Source organism: Heterocephalus glaber, unplaced genomic scaffold, assembly GCF_053883595.1.
Source record: "Heterocephalus glaber isolate CG9 unplaced genomic scaffold, H.glaber_assembly_v1.0 deba00000594, whole genome shotgun sequence".
Lineage (NCBI taxonomy): Eukaryota > Metazoa > Chordata > Mammalia > Rodentia > Bathyergidae > Heterocephalus > Heterocephalus glaber.
In genome coordinates this window covers 21,729,451-21,746,585 of record NW_028258151.1, presented here as the reverse complement: position 1 = coordinate 21,746,585, position 17,135 = coordinate 21,729,451, and the positions used below count along the sequence as shown (strand labels likewise).

The 17,135-nt window shown below is 37.9% G+C and overlaps 1 protein-coding gene across 4 annotated transcripts in view; it reads right to left on the bottom strand.

The window, feature by feature from the left end:
• Qser1 (glutamine and serine rich 1) overlaps nucleotides 1-17,135 on the bottom strand; it is an 84,755-nt gene that overhangs the window by 50,879 nt on the left and 16,741 nt on the right. For 2 of the 4 annotated variants that reach the window (XM_013074806.3, XM_013074807.3), the window contains exons 2-3: nucleotides 1,239-1,348; nucleotides 702-863 (exon numbers count right to left, since the gene is read on the bottom strand). In XM_013074806.3, coding sequence (XP_012930260.2) covers nucleotides 702-863; nucleotides 1,239-1,348 — 272 coding nt within the window. Of the gene's footprint in view, nucleotides 1-701; nucleotides 864-1,238; nucleotides 14,233-17,135 lie in introns of those variants that run through there. The other 2 variants (XM_087205536.1, XM_087205535.1) reach the window with 2 other exon arrangements.

Sequence of the window (17,135 nt, the reverse complement as noted above, 5' to 3'; positions counted from 1 at the left end):
AAGTGAAATTTTAAAAAAATGAAATATAGAAAAGTACATATAGATATTATTATTAAAAATGGGTACAATATAATAATACCAACTTGTAATGGCTTTTATTAAATAGTGATTTAATCTGTTCAAATAAGGATAACTTTACATACCACTAATGATTAAATGATTCCCAAGATTAATTTTTACTATGCCACTCACCCAGCCTGAAGTCATTAAACAAAATTTAATCTCTGCTTCTCTCAGACAAGTACTTAAACTGCCAAAGTCAAAAAAAACCTTTACATCAGAGTTTATCTTTAATAATTATCAGCCCTTCAATGTGAACTCGTTAGTTTTCATCAGAGAGCTAAAACAAATTCTTAAATTTTATCTACCTTAAAACTGTAAGAGCCAGGCATGGTGGTGCACGTCTATAATCCCAGCACTTGGGAAGCTAAAGCAGGAAGATCACCTCAAGTTTGGGCCCTGCCTGGGCTACATAATGAACTCAAGGCCAGTCTGAACTACATACCAAGATCCTGTGTCAAAAAACAAAAAATAAAAAGCAAACAAATGAAAAAAGTGTGTAAGAGATGCTAGTTTTAAAGTTCATTAGAAAATCAATAATTATGATCACTCTCAGCTACATCATAATCACAAGGACATTAAAGGTACATTTTTGATTGGCATTTTTAAAGAACTTAAAAATTCCAAAAACAAAGAATCACCTGTCTGCCAGGATGGAGCCCTGAACTGTGGTAGAAGAGTAGTTCCTGAAGAAGCAGCCTGAGCAGTTCGCGACTCAATAGTGGAGAGAAAATTCATCACAGAAGATTCTTTAGTGTTGGTGCTGGCACTGTTCACATTCGTCTCAAATATTCCTGAAAGCCCTACATTGAAAGATAAAACAAACCCCAAAGTAAAAAATATATACTTACATAAATTCTATTCCTAGTCTAAAAAAGGATTTCTGAAAACTGAATCCAAAAAATTCTATTATACTAAATGGTCTTATTTTAAAACAGCAAACAAATATTAATTTAACCAAGCATCATAATCTAAACTCTTCAAAGATGCATAAGATTTCTCAATTATATACACTACCTGTAAAAAAACCAAAGTTTTTCATCTCATTTTCACTTTGGCATTTCCCATGGCATACTCATGCCCCACATATTACATCTATAACCCAAAACATAAACCCCAGTTTCTCTTCTTCACTCACTGTACCCCGGCTGGGAGCACACTTCACAAGAGAACTGTACCAGCTGGCTGAGGTGTGGGTGCATATGCAGGAAGCTGATGAGAGGCTGCAAACATCTGTCTCTGGAGATCTGGTCCAGACTGGGAGGGAGGTCCTTCTTCATAGCTTAAACTAGAGGATATTAAAAAATCAGTAACCCAAAACACACAGCCTAAACTATACCATCAAAAATTTTCAAGGACAGGGCCAGGGATTTAGCTCAGTGGTTCTGCCGCCTACCTCGCAAGCAAAAGGTCCCGAGTCTGATCCCCAGTACCAAAACAAAATGTTTTTCAAGAACAACTATTGAAAACAGAACTTGCCTTAACTGGGGATTGTGTGGAACTGGTAAAAACAAAACAGATTATAGTAGTAGAAGGCTTTGACCCAACAGATAAGTCTCACAAGTTCACAAATCCATTGTCACAATGGGGAAAATATACTGAAGTTGTACAAAAGGGAAAAATGATCCATAGTATTTACCTTTATTCAGCTTTACCTCAGAGGCCTTTTACTAGGAGACATAGCAGGGTACAGTGCAGACAGTAATATCCTGGGAAACAGACCTGAGTTCACTGTTTAAGCTCTACTGCTGGCTTACAGTGTGATTTATATAAGCGACTCATTACTGTTGGGCTAATTTATTCACCTATATGAAAAAGGGACCAAAGAAAATAAATTCAAAAGCCTCTTTAGTTCTGACATTCTATGGAACATCAGATAATTCAAATAAATTTATATTACTTCCCAGTAACTCAAACATTTTGAAAATAATTCAGAACAAGGTAATTTTCCCTTTTAATTTTTATTTTGAATATTTTAAGCCCACAAAAAATCAAAAATAGTACAATGAACACTCATATACTATACCTACCAGTTAAGATTGAACAGTAATTAATATTTTATATTTCTTTCTTTAAACCCCTTAAAAATAACTTGCAGACATTGTGGTACTGCAACCCTAAATACTTTAGCTGTATCTTCTAGGAATAAGGCCCTTCTCTTAAAGGGCCAATCATCATTAGACATGAAGAAATTTAACACTGATTCAATAATCATACAAAATGTAGTCATATCCCAATTTCCCAATTTTGAGGTTGGGACTATATAGTTCAGTGGTAGTAGAGAGCTTGCCTACTATTTGTAAAGCCCTTGAGGGAAGATGAGGAAATTTGTATTTGATTCGAAAAGAGTTGTCAATGTTGGGCCGGGGATTTGGCTCACTGGTTTCGCCGCCTGCTGTGCAAGCGGAAGGATCTGAGTTCGATCCCTGGCACCAAAAAAAAAAAAAAAAAAAAAAAAGTTGTCAATGTGAACTTTCTTGTAAAGCCTTTGAAATTAGGTAGGCAACTGATTTCCTCATCTTCCCTCATTTCCAATCTGCAGGTTATCTTTGATCACCTACAGTCAAAATCCTGGTTCACAATTACATCAATATATTTATTCGGCACCTTATCCAAGAATACTGTAATAGCATGCTACCAAAAATAAACCTACTAAGTAAAGGTCAGTATTTACTTACAGCGCTTTTTTGTCCCCAAAATCATATTTCAGTAAGGCTATACAGTTAGAATAAGGATTCAAAGGGCTGGGGGTTTAGCTCAGTGGTTCCGGCGCCTGCCTCGCAAGCGCAAGGTCCTGAGTTCGATCCCCGGTACCAAAAAAAAGAAAAGAAAAAAAGAATAAGGATTCAAAAGAAAGGAACTATTCTTTGTATGGCTCTATTATTAATTAGATACAGGACATGGATTTTGTTTCTGTTTGAAAGATTCTATTTTAGAATATACTTAATATTTTTCTAACTCAAAATCAACTTTATTGGCTGAGGAAGTAGCTGAGTGGTACAATGGCTGCTTAGCATGCACAAGGCCCTGGGTCTGATCCCCAGCACCACCACACAGACACAGACACACACAGACACACACACACACACAAAGTCAACTTTATTAAAGTATAATACATATAAGGGAGCATACCCATTTTAAGTACTGTAAATAGTTCAATGTGTTTTAATAAATTTATATACCACTTTAACAACAGTGCCACCCCAATAAATATGAAGACACGGGCATCACAAGTTTTCACATACTCCTTTGCCATCACTTTTTAAACCACACCCCAGCCCCAGACAACCACCAATAATCCCAACTGTCACTATAAATTAGCAAACCTATTCCAGTATTTCATATAATTGGAATCATATAATATATGCTTTTTTTCTGCTAGGCTATTTTACTGAGCATGTTTTTTTTTTAAAGATACATCCATGTTGCCAGGGATTTAGCTCAGTGGTTCCGCTGACTGCCTTGCAAGGTCCCAAGTTTGATCCCTGGTACCAAAAAAAAAAAAAAAAAATCCATGTTGCTCCATTCACAAGCAGTTAATTCATTTTCATTAAACTATATGAATATAACCCAGTATGTTTACCTATTCACTTACTAGGGACATTTAACTTGTTAGTTAGGAGCCACTAAGAATAAACCTGCCATGAACACCTGTGTACAAATCTTTGGTGGATATGTTATTTTTTTGTTCTGTTTTGATGGTACTGGGAAGTGAACCCAGGGCCTCACATATGTTAAGCAAGTGGTCTACCACAGAGCTATATTTCTATTATAAAGCTTTAATTTATAAATTAGGCACAGTAAGGGATTAACAAAATAAAACACTTATTGTAGTTTGAGACCATTAGCAAATAAGGGTTACTTGAACACAACTACTATGAAACCATGACCGGTGAGCTGATGATACAGATGGCTACTAAGGGACTAATGAGCAGGTAGTGAATGCACTGGACAAAGGGATGATTCATATCCTGGTCAGGATGAGGAGAGAAAGCTAGAGATTTCATCATGCAACTCAGACAGGTATGCAATTTAAAACTAAGGAAGAGTCTACCTCTTCCTTACCTCAGACCAAGGATAACTGGGTAAATGAAACAATGGAAAGCAAAACCATGGATAAAGGAAAACTACCGTATGGAGAGCTGTTGGGGACCAGCCATGATATGCACAGAGGTGAGGGGCCAGATTAGAGAAAGGCCTCACATCTGGGTTAACTTGCCTCAGGAACAGAGAAGTATGCATAAGATCACAGACTTTCTGGTTATGTGGAAAGCCATAATCATAGCTAAGGCAAGATAACTTCTAATGGGGACAATAAATGATGCAGACATCCTGGTATGGGGAAAGACCTTAACTCTTCCCTTTGAGATGCTGAACTTGGTCCCTATCTGGCTATTCTAAACTTACTACGGGTGCTGTTCCTGGGATGGTATACTACGTGCTTCCCTTCGCCTCTTTCTGAATAATAAAAGTGGGTTCATCTGAAGTTTGTGGAAGCTGATCCACTACACAGATTCCTCCCAGTCCCCCATTGCACAGTGAATATTGTTTCTGTCTCTTTTATTCCATTATTCTCCCTATAGGTATTCGGGGGGGGGTGTCCTAAAGGGTTCCCTATAGTCAGCTTGTAACATTTTTCTTTTATTAAAAATTTTAGGACTGCACTGGTAGAGCACTTGCCTAGTGTGCACAAGGCCCTATATTTGATCCTCAGTATCAAAACAAAAACAAAAAAAAATCAGTTTCTCAGATTTTGAATTTATTTGTATGGCCTTTACTGAGCATCTAAAATCTGAAAGTCCAAAATCTGGAGTGTTCTAAAACCTCAAAAAAATTTTTTCGGGGGCCAGGGATTTAGCTCAGTGGTGCCACCACCTGCCTCGCAAGCGCAAGGTCCTGAATTTGATCCCTGGTGGCCTTGCACATGCTAGGCAAGTGCTCTGTCATTGAGCCACATCCCCATCCCCTAAAATTTGAAAATTTTTGAGAGTCATTTCAGTATCTAAAACTTTCAGATTTTGGATGAGGGACGTTCAACCTGTATTAACTTTTCTACATAGGTCTATGATCCATTAGGAGTTAATTTTTGTATATGGCATAAAGACTTGGAATAATAATAATTATTTGTAGTGCTGAGGATTAAACCCAGGGCCTCACAGAAGCTAGGCAAGCACTCTGTCACTGAGCTATACCAACTCTACATATTACATTTTGTACATTTCATTCTTTACCTACTGAATTGCCTTGGTATTTCTAACAAAAATCAACTAATCTGCCAGGCCAATGGCACTAGGAGGCTGTGACAAGAAGATCACTAGTTTGAGCCTAGCCTGAGCAACCTAAGTGACTTAGTGGTGAGATTCTGTTTCAAATAAAAATTTTTTTAAAAGGGCCAGAGATGTAGCTCAGCCTGAAGGCTTTGGGTTCAATCCCCAGTACAGCAAATAAATTAATTAATTTAAAAAATCAACTAATCATATATTTGAGGCCCATCTTAATTGTTCTGCTATGCTAACATGACTGTTCATGTCACATAGTCTTGTTAACTGTAGCTTTATAAGCCTGGAATTCAGTAATGTAAATCTTTCAACTTTGTTCTTTTTCAAAGTTATTTTGGGCTGGAGAATGTAGCTCAGTGATAGGGTGCTTGCCTTCCACATGCAAGGTTCTCAGTTGGATCTCTGCCATTGTACAAAACAAATATGCAAACAATCTTGTTCTGGATATCATAGGTAACCTCATAAATTTTAAGAGTTGTCAGATTCTACAAAAAATATTATATAGGATCTATACTTCAGTTTGGGGGAAAGTACCATTTAAAATAAGTATTGAATCTTCTAATCCATGAGTATGATATATCTATTTATGTAAGTATTTAATTTCTCTAAGCAATCTTTTGAAGAGTTTAATGTACACTTGGGAGGATGGGGTTTACTGGGGATTGAACCCAGGGCCTTCACACTGAGCTACATCCCTAGCCTTTTTTATTTTGGGGACAGATTTGTGCTAAATTGCTAAGCTGTCCAGTCTGGGCTCAAATTTGTGATCATTCTGCCTCAGCCTCCCAGGGTACTGGGATTACTGGCATGCAGCACCACACCTGGACCTCTGTATTTTCTTGGTGGTATCACTTGCAGCAAAAAATTTCAATTTTGATAAAGTCCACTTTATTTTTTCTTTTATTGTGCTACATGACAGCATGTCTAAGAAATTATTAGAAACCCAAGAGCATGAAGATGTATGTCTATATTTTCTATGTGCTATGGATTTACTTTTGCATTTATGGTTATGATCCATTTTTAGTTAATTTTTGTATAGGTGTGAGGTACAAGTCTAACTTCACATTTTTTTTTGCAGCGCCACTGAGCTAAATCCTCAGCCCTAACTTCACATTTTTTGCTACTCATTTTAGCTACAATTTGAATTTCAATATAAAAAAATCAAATGTCCTGTTATTTTTCAAAATACTCCTATTTTATCTGCTTTTCAAATTATCACAGCAATTATTCCCTATTATTAAAGCAGTCTAACACACATGTATCCCCTTACTCTCTCAGCTGACAGCTTAAATGCAAAAATGCTCTAGTAGCCAAAGCATATCTAGTACTCAGACCTTGGCCTCTAACATCATTTATTCTCCAAGGGAGAGGAACCAGGGCTCCTTGGAGAAATGGCTCTAGTACTGGGGCAGAAAATATGCAAGATCAGCCTGCATTTTCATATAGTGCCAGAAAATAAAAAATTGCTCAAAAAGAGAAACACAGAAGAAAATAAAGAAATGCAGCAAACTGCCTACATTTATGGGGGTACACCAAAGAGACTCAGAAGCCAACTAAAAAAGCTCAATGAGCAAAGTTAGAATATTTTGAATAAAGTAAAAGTACACTGGATTGTAATCCAACACATAAATTATATATTCATGTGTTGATACTGAAACAGTAAATGATTAAATAAATAAATAAATAATAGAGGGGAAACGGGGCCAGGGATTTAGCTCAGTGGTTCCGCTGCCTGCCTCACAAGCGCAAGAACCCAAGTTCGATCCCCGGTACCAATAAAAAAAAAAAAGAGGGAAGACACAAATCTCCCTTGATGAATTCCAAAGAATTTATGTACATACCCCCCCCCCGCCCCAGACTATTCCTCATGATATTCTTCCAAAGAGTACAATATTGAAGTAGGGAGGGATAAGTACAGAGTATAGAAACTTGACAAATACTACCCTAGTCAGTGATAATGGTCAATATCAAGACAAATCATGTTAATAATATGGATCGTTTTTGTTTTTTGGTGGTACAAAAGATTTAACCCAGGACTTCATGCATGCTAGGCAAATGCTCTACCCCTGAACCATACCTCAACTATTTTATTTCTAGACAATGTCTCACTTTATTTCAAGACAGTGTCTCACTAAATTGTCCAGGCTGGCATCAAGCTCATGACCCCCCAGCCTCAGCCTCCCAAGTAGCTGGGATGACAGTGCAACTATGCATGGCTAGTATGTGAATTACATCTCAACAAAAACTGTAGCCATCCAATTTGGTACATAGAGGGCTGGTAGTGTAATTTTGTGGGAAAGAACTTGGATAGCATGTGTGAGGCCCTGAGTTTAATCCCTTGCACTGCAAACAAAACCTATACAGTATATATCATCTTTATAGACTTAAAATAAATTTCAGAAGGCTTAACCTTGTAATCAATCATATAACAGTTAATGTTTGTTGAAATTCGTTATTTTTTTTAAAAGCTAGATTATTTTCTTAAACCAGGGAGGGATAAAACATGCCTCAAAATCTGGTCTTTGTTTCTAGTTCCTGTGAATCCATCCTAACCCTCAAGATGGATGGGTGGGGAAGAGACCTATAGAAGACTCTACCATCTTCCTACAGACTGAACATTACCTAAAGCTGAGGTCAAGAGAAAAGGACAGAGTCGAGAAATCTGTCTCAATCCTTTTATTCTCAGCCTAACATTAAAGTTTGATCTTCCATCTCCTTTCCTCACTCATGAATGGGGCATGAACAGTCTTCAGGATGAGGCCAGAATTTTGCAGGGGAAACTACTGTCTTCCTTCAGTTCCTGTCATTTAAATTTTTAAAGAATCTGACTTTTTCCTCAAAATCAAAACAAGCCCCCCCCCAATTATTCAGTTACTACTCTCTACCTTAAATATGAAAGTCATTTCCCTACCATTTTAATCTAATTTTCTGTAACAGAGAAAATTAAGTTTTAAGGCAGATGAGAAAACTGAGACAAAAATCTCATCTAAGGTGGTAATTCATGTAGTAAAATTAGAATATAAGAAAAAAGTTTGAATGTTAAGAATATGCTATCTTATGGTTTATATCCAGATATTAATAACATATAAGGCTATTCCTTGGGTAACCTACCCACATGTCTATAACACTTAAGGAATAGACACATTGCAGATTTTAAAATTAGCAAAATTCTGTGAAATATGTTAAATCCCAAATAAACAAGCCTAGTACTTGCACAGAAGTTATAAGTTACTTAAGCACTGAATGAATGATTTTTGCCTTAAGTAGCTGTATCCCTTTCTTCTCTTTGTGTTAAAGATTTCAGCAACTGGAACTAAAATATAATAAAAACAAAATTCTTTTTAAGCTTTCAAAATACTGTTTTAGTCTTAGATATATCAACTTCTCATAGTTGTGAAACTATGTTGTGATTCTGCAAATAAATGGTACAACACTTTGAATAAAACATGTAGTTTTGCATAGTACTAGTTTTCTTATTTATATAGCCTAATGTTTTTTGCAGTTCCAATATTCTGAGCAACAATAAAATTTTTACTTCATCTATTATACAATATTCTTTAATAAAAAAATCTGTATGAAATAAACACTTAGTCTACTCTCTTTACATTATGTTTGGAAATAACTGCATTTACAACTCTTAACATCTCTCTCACACTAACAGGCTAAATACTTTATAAAACTGTATTTTATTTTAGCTAAACATAGTCTGAGAATTAAAAACAAAAACCTAGAGCCCATAAATACTCAGCCCTTGTTAAGGAAATATTTATCATGAATTTGAAAATTAAAGAACCTTTAAACAAATATTTAACAGCTGTTAAAAGCACAGGCTCTGCAAACAGGCAGGAGGATTCAAATCTAGTTTAGTATAAATTCTGCGACTTGAAGCTAACTACATAAGCCTCAGTTTCCTCAACTCTAAAATATGGGTTGCCAGGTGTGGTGGTACATACTTCTAATGCCAGTACTCTGAGATACTGAGGCAGGAGGATTGAAAGTTCAAGCCCAGAGTGGTCAACACAGCAAATTAGCAAGACTCCATCTCAAAAAAAAAAAAAAAGTCCAAGAATGAAGCTTAGTGCAAAGGTCCTGAGTTCAATCCACTCTACTGAAAAAAGCTAATAATAATATCCACCTTTGCCAGGATGTTGTTAAAGTAAATGATAAAGCAAATACATAGCACAGTATTGCATTTAGCACACAGTCAATGTTCAGTCAATGTTATTATTGTACCTAAAGGTGAGGCCAACATTTATACATCTGACATTTATTGGCTGCCAAGTGTTATCCTAGAGACTGGATGATTCAGAAATAAAAAGACATAAGAAAATAGACAAACTTAACAAGGTATGGGAAGGCTTCCTCCAGGAAGCGACAGGTGAGCACTGAAAGGAAGAAAAAATAATCCAACGAAAGAAACTATTCCAAGAAGATAAAACAGTACATACAAAGACCTGAAAATGTACATCAAGATGGCACATCAGTAGACCTGCAAGTAGTTCTACATGGTAGAATTTGGAGGATGGACTATGAAGCACACAGGAGCCAAACTCTAGAAAAGTACTGTACATTCAAGAAAGAACTCATAGTTTGACTTCAAGGAAATAAACAGCCTCTAAAGAATTCTAATCAGAGTTAAATTATTAAAATTGTACTTTAAATAAAGAACAGTTCTTAACCAGGAGTACTGACTGGCATCCTGGTGGATCTTTTCCAACTATACATGACCAGATGTCACTTCCAGAAGGCATTTATTAATAATCTGGGAGGGGATTCTGCAAGTTGACTTTGACAGAGTTCAAGAGAGGGCTGGGGGTGTAGTTTAGTTGTGTTGGGTTCATGCTTAGCATGTGTGTGAGGGGCAGCTCGTTGTGGCCCTCTCAAGAGAATCGCTCTCTTAGATAATCTGATCAACAGTGTGGAGAACAGTGTGGAGAATAGAGCAAACCTCAAAGCAGGAAGCCAACACCCTACTGCAGAAATCCAGATGGAAAACTATATGGACAAAACAGCAGCACTAGGTAGCTATTTGGTATCTGTAAAAAAGTATGATTCAGGGGCTGGAGATGTAGTTCAACGGTAACAAGCTGGAGGCCCTAGGTTCCACAACCAGCACCACACTGAAAAAAAACCATAAACACATGCACACGTGCATGCACACGTGCACACACACATGCACATGCACACACATTTGAGAGGGTTTGGACACTAATGATTTCCTGGGAAAGGCAAAGAAATCATAAATCATAGTGATCACCTACAAGGCTGAACACAGTTGGAAAAGTTCAATTTTAAATGCTTTGAGTTAGAAGTGTTCTTAAGAGATATGACAAGAAATATTCAGAAGGCTACGTAATATTGCTACTTAGAATCCAGAAGAGCTTTCCTTTGTATGTGATTTGCTTCTTTTCTCTAACTGCTTGTAGAACTCTGTTCTTCTGTTGGATTTCTGGAATCTTAACAATTATATGCCTATATGTAGATTTTTTTTGATCAAGGTTAGTTGGAGTCCTAAATGCCTCACTTATCTATATGTCAAGTTCTTTTCTCCTGCTTGGGAAGTTTTCTGCCATTACTTCTGTGAACAATTTTTTATGTCATCTGCACTCTCCTGTTTCTTCGTTGACTCCAATCAGTCTTACGTTATTCTTCTTTGCATCATCTAGCAGCTGCTGGATTGATTTCTTCTGTTCCCTTACAATTTTGAAGCAACTTTTCTTTTCCTGGTCACTAACTGCAATCTTATCTTCTATATCTGAAATTCTGTCCTCACATTGGCTCATTCTGCTGTGTAGACTTTCAATAGAATTTTTCATCTCCTGGAAATCTGTATCTGTTTTATGGATTTCATTTGTTTCCTAGGTTGGGATTCCATCATGTTCCTCAGCTCCTCTATTTTTTCATCTGTGTCCTCTCTAGATTTATTAATCATGTCTGGCAGTATGGGCACAATCTCTGCTGTTATCTGAGAAATTATTTCTGATTTCATTTTTTCCAGATCCTCTTTTGTTGCCAGTTCAGGGAGTCCAGGTGGTTGAGTATCAAAAGAGTGTTCCATCTCCTTTCCCTTTGGGGTTGCTGTAGGTGATATGGAAGTCTGGTTTTAAGACTTGTTTACATGTCTTCTCATTTCGATGCGGCGGGGCGGGGGTGCTGTTGGCACCCACACGGCTTACCTCCTCTGTGCTGGGAGTGGTGGAACAGCAGCCCGAAAGCCCCTACCTCTGGGCTGGGAAGGGTGGGAGGGGGGCCGGGAAGCCCCTTCCTCTGGGCTGGTAGTGGTGGAACAGCGGCCCAGAAGCCCCTACCTCTGAGCTGGGAGCAGTGGAACGGTGGCCCAAAAGCCCCTACCTCAGGGCTGGGAGCAGTGGAACGGTGCCCCGGAAGCCCCTTCCTCTGGGCTGGGAGCAGTGGAACGGCAGTCCAGAAGCCCCTTCCTCTGGGCTGGGAGCAGTGGAACACCCTGACCAAGTGGGATTCATCCCAGGGATGCAGGAATGGTTTAACATATGCAAATCGATCAATCAATATAATACACTATATCAATAGAGCCAAGGACAAAAGCCATATGATAGATGCAGAAAAACCATTTGACAAAATCCAACATGCATTTATGATAAAAACCCTACAAAAATTGGAATAGATGGTCTCTACCTCAATCTGATAAAAGCTATCTATGGAAAACCAACAGCCAACATCATACTAAATGGTCAAAAACTGAAATCCTTCGCACTTAAAATCAGGAACAAGACAAGGATGTCCACTATCACTACTCTTGTTCAATACAGTCTGGAAACATTAGTCATGGCAATTAGACAAGAGAAAGAAATAAAAGGAATAAAGATAGGAAATGAAGCAGTCAAATTGTCATTATTTGCAGATGACATGATACTCTATATAGAAGACCCCAAGAACTCCACCAAAAGTCTTCTAGACTTAATAACCAAATTCAGTAGAGTAGCTGGATGCAAGGTCAACACACAAAAATCAATAGCTTTCCTCTACACGAACAATAGACTCACTGAGACAGAAATAGGGCAAACAATTCCTTTCACAATAACATCCAAAAAACTGAAATACCTAGGAATCAACCTAACAAAAGAAATCAAAGACCTCTTCTCTGAAAACTACAGTACTCTGAAAAGAGAGAATGAAGAGGATATCAGAAAATGGAAAGACATCCCTTGCTCCTGGGTAAGAAAGATCAACATAGTGAAAGTGGCCATACTTCCAAAACTGCTACATAGATTCAATGCAATCCCAATTGAAATCCCAGCAGCATACTTCACGGACCTTGAGAAAACAATCCAAAACTTCATTTGGAACAAGAAGAGACTCAGAATAGCAAAAGCAATTCTAGGTAACAGAGACATGGCAGTGGGTATCACAACCCCCAACTTGAAACTCTACTACAAAGCTACTGTGATTAAAAACAGCATGGCACTGGCAAAGAAGCAGACCTGAGGACCAGTGGAACAGATTAGAAGATGCCGAAACTACTCCAGACACACTCAGCTATCTCATCTTCGATAAAGGAGCCAAACACCCTCACTGGAGGAAAGACAGTCTCTACTAAATGGTGCTGGGAAAATTGGGTTTCAACTTGCCAAAGATTAAAACTAGAACTATATTTCTCACCATGCACTAAACTAAAATTGAAATGGATTAAGGATCTAAATATTAAAATAGAAACTCTGAATCTCCTGGAACAGAGGTTAGATAGAACTCCTTAAGACACTGGTGCAGGAAAAGATTTTATGAACAAAACCTCAGTTGCCCGTGAACTAGCACAAACAATCAACAAGTGGGATCTCTTCTTACTAAAAAGCTTCTGTACAGCAAGAGAAACCACCAGCAAGGTGAAGAGACAACCCACAATGTGGGAAAAACTTTTCACCAGCGGTCCCTCAGACAAAGGTCTACTATCTAGAATCTATAAAGAACTTAAAAACATCAGACCTCCCAAATTTAAAGACCCAGTCCAAAAATGGGCATCTGAAATGAACAGACATTTCTCTCAAAAAGAAGTAGAAATGGCAAATAAACATATGAAAAATATTCAACATCACTGGTCATTCGAGAGATGCAGACGAAAACAACACTGAGATTCCACCTCACCCCAGAAAGAATGGCTGCTATCGTGAAATCAACCAATAACAAATGCTGGGGGGGCTAGGGGGAAAGAGGAACCCTGCTCCACTGCTGGTGGGAGTGTAGACTGGTGCAATCACTATGGAAATCAGTATGGAAATACCTCAAAGAACTAGGACTGGAAGTCCCATTTGACCCAGCTGGTATCTTTCCCAAAGAATTAAAAGAATCAGACCACAGTGATATATGTGTACCCATGTTCATAGCAGCACAATTTGTAACAGCTAAAATTTGAAAGCAGCCCAAATGCCCATCATCTGGAGACTGGATAAACAAAATGTGTTTTTTTAATAAAATGGGGTACTACTCAGCCATAAAAAATGAGAAATTAGAGATATTTATAGCTAAATGGATGCACATTGAGGTTATACTCTTAAGTGAAATAAGCAGGACACACATGTAAATACTGAATAGTTTCTCTAGTGTGAGAAACTGAAAGTCTAAATAAGGACTAAAAGGTATACTAGATAATACGAATTAGGAAGAAAAGGGGCAAAGGGGAAGTGGGAGGAGTAGGGAAAAGGAAAGAAGGGAATGGAATTAATATGAGAAAATGAAAAAATTGAAACTAAGTCTTTCTAAATAGGGAGGGATGGAGGGGTTGAGGGAGGGCAGGGGAAGGTGGAAAAATATGAACCACGATAGAGTATATAAAGGTGCAAATTTCCAATGATGAATGTCATTATATTGTATACCTAAATTGTACCAATAAAATAAAATTTAAAAAAAAAGAATTCAGAAGAGAACTCTGAACTAGAAATAAAAAATTGGAAATTATTACCAACTGGGTGATTTCTGAAGTTACAAAAATAGGCAGAAATGCTCAAAAGCATGTAACATGAGAAGCAGAGAACACAAGTTACAGGGACACTATGAACAAAACCAATGATACTAATTTTCCACTCTCAAAGATGTTATGAGTTCAAAATTCCTTGCAACTGAAGCCCCACTTTTCCCTATTCCCACTTAAAGTATCATAGACATTATAAAAAACAACTCTATCTTATTATAAACAATATGCAAGGTATCTAGTCTACAAAACAGATTAAAACAAGTGATGACAGAGCAGGACAAATTCACTTCTTTATTCAACAAATACTAGGTGTTATGGCTGTGTCTAGATGTCCCCCTAAAGCCTCATGCAGTCATGGGCAGCCTTTTCAGAGGTGGCTGAATCTAGAGTGTGTGGTGCTACGTTAAGGGTGTGTGATTACTAAATTATTCCACTGATTGGTTTGGTACCCACCCTAAGCCCTATAGCCTAGATTGAATATAAAAGGGCCAGAAAGAAGCTGCTGAGAGGGCAGGGGATGTAGCTCAGTGGTGCCACACCTGCCTGGCAAGCGCAACTGAGTTTGAACCCTGGTACCCCCCCCCCACAAAAAAAAGCCACTGAAGTGTCTTGGACTTGCTTGATTGCTTGCTTTGTTGTCTTTTGCCTGCCATGAACTGTTTCTCCTCTGCCATATCCTTCTGCCATGCCACTCTGCCTTGGAGCCAGACTATGGACTGAAACCTCTAAGAACTGTACACCAAATAAATCTTCCCCCTTTTAACTTTGGGTATTTTGTCTCAGCCACAAGAACACTAGTAATGAACAAATCACTGGAGCTATGCCAGTAAACAAGACCAAAAGGATGAGTGCCTTCAAAGAGCTTTCGGTTTACTCCTAAAACGAGCAGGAAAATACTAGAAAAAAAACTAACAAAGTAATTACAAACTACCAAATGAATTACAGAAGAAAAAACAAAGTACAAAGGTAGAGCATGTGTGAAAGCCTCTGCACAGACAGGGATATTATGCAAGCCATGTTCCAAATCAGAGGAAGAAAAGCAGAAACAGTATGCAAAGGCCTGAGGTGGGAAGAGATTTGGAAAATAAAGACGCTGAAGGAAGACCAACATGTTTGAAGTGCACAAGGGAATGGGTCACCTGGAGAGAGAGCAGACAAGGGTCAGACATGATGAGTAATTTAGTAAGGCCCCGTATTAAAATAAACATTTTTTTAAAAGGGCTAGAGATGTAGTTCAGTGTAAAGACCTTGGCTTCAATCCCCAGCACTGCAAACTGTCAAACAAATAAATAAATAAAGTAAGTATTAAAACTGGGTACAGCGGTACATATCTATAATCCAAGAATGTTGGGATGCCGAGGCAGGACAATTCCAAGTTCAGGTCTTGGGCTAGGGAATTTAATGAAACTGCCTCAAAATAAAATGGAAAACACACACACATACACACATGTACACATGCATATGCACACCCATACACAAACCAAAACAGACTGGGGACCTAGTATACTGGTAAAGTGCTCCCGGGTTTGATTCCCAGTACCCCCCTCCCAAAAAAAGTTAACCTAGGCATGATGGCACATGCCTGTAATTCCAGCACTTAGGAAGCAGGACGATTACAAATTTAATTGACCCTTTCTAAGTAAGGAATGAAGGAGGGAAAGAGGGAAGAAGAAAAGAGTAAAGGAGAGAAGTGAAGGAAGCAAGCAAACAAACCAGGTGTGGTGGCGCAAGCCTGTAATCCCAGCTACTCAGGAGGCTGAGGCAGAAGGATCACAAATTTGAGGCCAGCCTGGGTAACTGAATTGAGACCCTGACTAAAAATTTTTTAAAGTGCTTTTTAATGCCTAGTGCTGTAAAATAAACAAATACATTATAAATGTTTTAAAAACTGGGCATCATGGGGTTTCATACATAGCAGAGCAGTTCCCTTGCTGCGATCTCCTGAAAGTCAGCCTTCAACACAAGGGTTTCTCAAACAGAACAAATAATAAAAATAAAAAATATGGGGATTTAGCTCAGTGGTGCCACTGCCTGCCTCGCAAGTGCAAGGTCCTGAGTTCTATCCCCAGTACCAAATCAATAAAGCTTCCCTTGAACCCAACTTTGCAGAAAATCATGATAGAAGAGACAGATCTATAAACTGAATATGGTAAATTTTTCCACAATGAACGGGCTGCAATTAAAAAAGATAGACAATCACAAGTACTGATATAAATGTAGAGGAATTAAGATTCCTTATAGATTTCTGGCAGGAATGTAAAATGATACATACACTCTGAAAAAGACTGGCAATCTCTCAAACCATAGACACAAACTGCCATTTAGTCCAACAATTTCATTCCCAAGTATCTACCCAGGAAAAATGAAATATACGTTCATACAAAAACTTATATAAACATATCCATAGCAGCATTATTCACAATAGCCAAAAAGTGAAAATGACTCAAATGTTCACAAACTAGTGAATGAATAAATAAAACACATTATCTATTCAATGAAATACTATTTGGCTATGAGTACTTAGAAGTATTTATGTACTGCCTCATGCTACAACATGGATGAATCTGAAACACATCCTGTCCAAAGTAGTCACACACAAACACATATTTTATGATTTCCATGTTTATGAAATGTCCAGAAAAGGCAAAGCTACAGACAGAGAGGATGATTAATGGATACGTAGGGCTAGGGGTAAGAATGAACAGTGATTGTAAATGTGTGTGAGGCTTTTCTGCTGGCTAACAAAAATGTTCTAAGACTAGACTGTGGGGACATTGTGATAAATACTAAAAATCATTGCAAAGTACACTTAAAATGGGAAAAGATCAGCATGTAAATTATATGTCAACAAA